Raw genomic sequence first — 2244 nt, 5'->3', positions numbered from 1 at the left:
TCGTTTACCCCTGTTTCCATCGACGATGCTATCATTATAACACAATGATAGATGCCACCATATACGAGAAAGCATTACAGACACCACACACACACACACACACACACACACACACACACACACACACACACACACACACACACACACACACACACACACACACACACACACACACACACACACACACACACACACACACACACACACACACACACACACACACACACACACACACACACACACACACACACACAACACACACAAACACACACACACACACACACACACACACACACACACACACACACACACACACACACACACACACACACACACACACACACACACACACACACACACACACACACATTGCTCTGCTTGTGGTAGTCCTTCGGTAACAAAGATGACGTACTTATTACCTGAATAATGATTAGTAAAAGGATTAGAATTGTGGTGACAATAAAAAAACAATAGCAATAGTAATAGCACTATTAGCATTAATTATGGTTTTACGCTTATTACATCTTTGGTATAATAGTTTTGGTATCAGTTTTAGGATCTAGTTTCTTTGAAGGTGACTTCTTTGGTGACTTCTTAGGCCAAACTCGGAGGCACAGATCCTACCGCAAGTGGGACAGGGAATTCCTTGTGCCGTTAGGTTAACAGGACCTCGTGCCATGCGTTCATGTCTGCGGTTTTGTCGCTTGATCCTGATATTCGTGCGAGCGGCTTCAAATATGTCGACAGCCTGATGGAATGTTAATCTCCAACTTTCTCGGTCAGTAGCCAGAATTTCAAGGTGGTCAACAGAGATGTTGCATTGTTTGAGGGTCGCCTTTATTTGGTCTTTAAATTGCTTTTTTGGTCCTCCCGGATAGCGGTCTCCATCCCTCAGCTCGCCGTATATTATTTGACGTGATAGGCGACATTCAGGCATCCTGAACACATGACCGATGCACCGGAGCTAGCGACGTACTATCATTGATTCAATACTGAAGGTTGAAGCATTTTGTAAAATAGTTACATGAAGGATTCGGTCATGCCATGTGATGTTAAGGATAGCTTGAAGACAGCGTATGTGAAACCCTTCAAGTCTTCTGATTTGGGCCTTGTATAAGGTCCAAGTTTCACTGCCAAATAGTAAGATGGATAGGCAAATTGCGTGATAAACCTTAATTTTAGTCTGCACAGTTAGATGACGGTTTAGGAGGACACGTTTGGATAATTTTTCAAAGCTTGAGCTTGCCAATCTAATCCTGGTCTGGATTTCATTTTTTGTGTCGCAAGTTACAGAGAGAATGCTGCCGAAATATTTGAAAGACTCAGCGGTTTTCAAGTCTTCATCACCTATGGTAAATGGTAGTATTGGGACGGCGGTGTTGTGTTCTATTGGGAGCACCTCAGTTTTACTAGCATTAAGAACCAGACCACCTGCTGAGTAGATACTGTTTACTGTATCCAAATTTCTTTGAAGAGATTGAAGGTTAGGTGCAGGGTAGGCGGCATCATCAGGATATTGCATATCAAAGACATAAGAAGTGCGGGCTTTTGTCTTAGCCTTGAGACGCTGGGGGTATAACAGGTTACCATCAAGGTGGTAGTTGACGGCTATGCTGTCGTTTACATCAGATTCATACCTTGCAAGTAGAGTGACGACTGCTAAATATATGTTGAAGAGGGTAGGTGCAAGGACACACCCTTGTTTGACACCAACGGTAACAGAAAACGAGTTCGAAATATTTCCGCCCATACAGACATGGGCAATCATACCATCATGGAAAGCCCTGATGATGGCCATGAATTTAGGGGGGCAGCCACATTTTACCATCACCCTCCATAACATTTCCTTGTTGATAGTGTCGAAAGCTTTTGCAAGGTCTACAAAGGCTATGAATAGATATTGGTTCTGCTCTCTGCTCTTTTCCATCAGTTGCCTAGCCACAAAGATCATGTCAGTGGTACCTCTGTCTTTTCTGAAGCCACACTGTGATTCAGGTAGGATAGTCACACACACACACACACACACACACACACACACACACACACACACACACACACACACACACACACACACACACACACACACACACACACACACACACACACACACACACACACACACACACACACACACACACACACACACACACACACACACACACACACACACACACACACACACACCACACACTACACACACAGGCACACACACACTTACACACACACAAACACACGAGCACACAC

At 44.1% G+C, this 2244-nt stretch overlaps 1 protein-coding gene across 1 annotated transcript; it reads right to left on the bottom strand.

The window, feature by feature from the left end:
- Nucleotides 1–964: 964 nt before the first annotated feature.
- LOC143041678 (uncharacterized) lies at nt 965–1798 on the bottom strand. Its single transcript, XM_076213684.1, has one exon. The coding sequence runs from the start codon at nt 1796–1798 to the stop codon at nt 965–967; it is 834 nt and encodes a 277-aa protein (XP_076069799.1).
- Between the last annotated feature and the right edge of the window lie 446 nt (nt 1799–2244).

The sequence above is a fragment of the Oratosquilla oratoria genome, chromosome 31, assembly GCF_046742065.1.
Source record: "Oratosquilla oratoria isolate Oo_2021 chromosome 31, ASM4674206v1, whole genome shotgun sequence".
In the NCBI taxonomy this organism is placed as follows: Eukaryota; Metazoa; Arthropoda; class Malacostraca; order Stomatopoda; family Squillidae; genus Oratosquilla; species Oratosquilla oratoria.
This window is presented reverse-complemented; position numbering and strand designations above follow the sequence as displayed.

What these genes read in the sequence shown, in the direction of transcription:
- LOC143041678 (XM_076213684.1), bottom strand. Translation starts at nt 1,798, where the DNA reads ATGGCCATCATCAGGGCTTTCCATGATGGTATGATTGCCCATGTCTGT.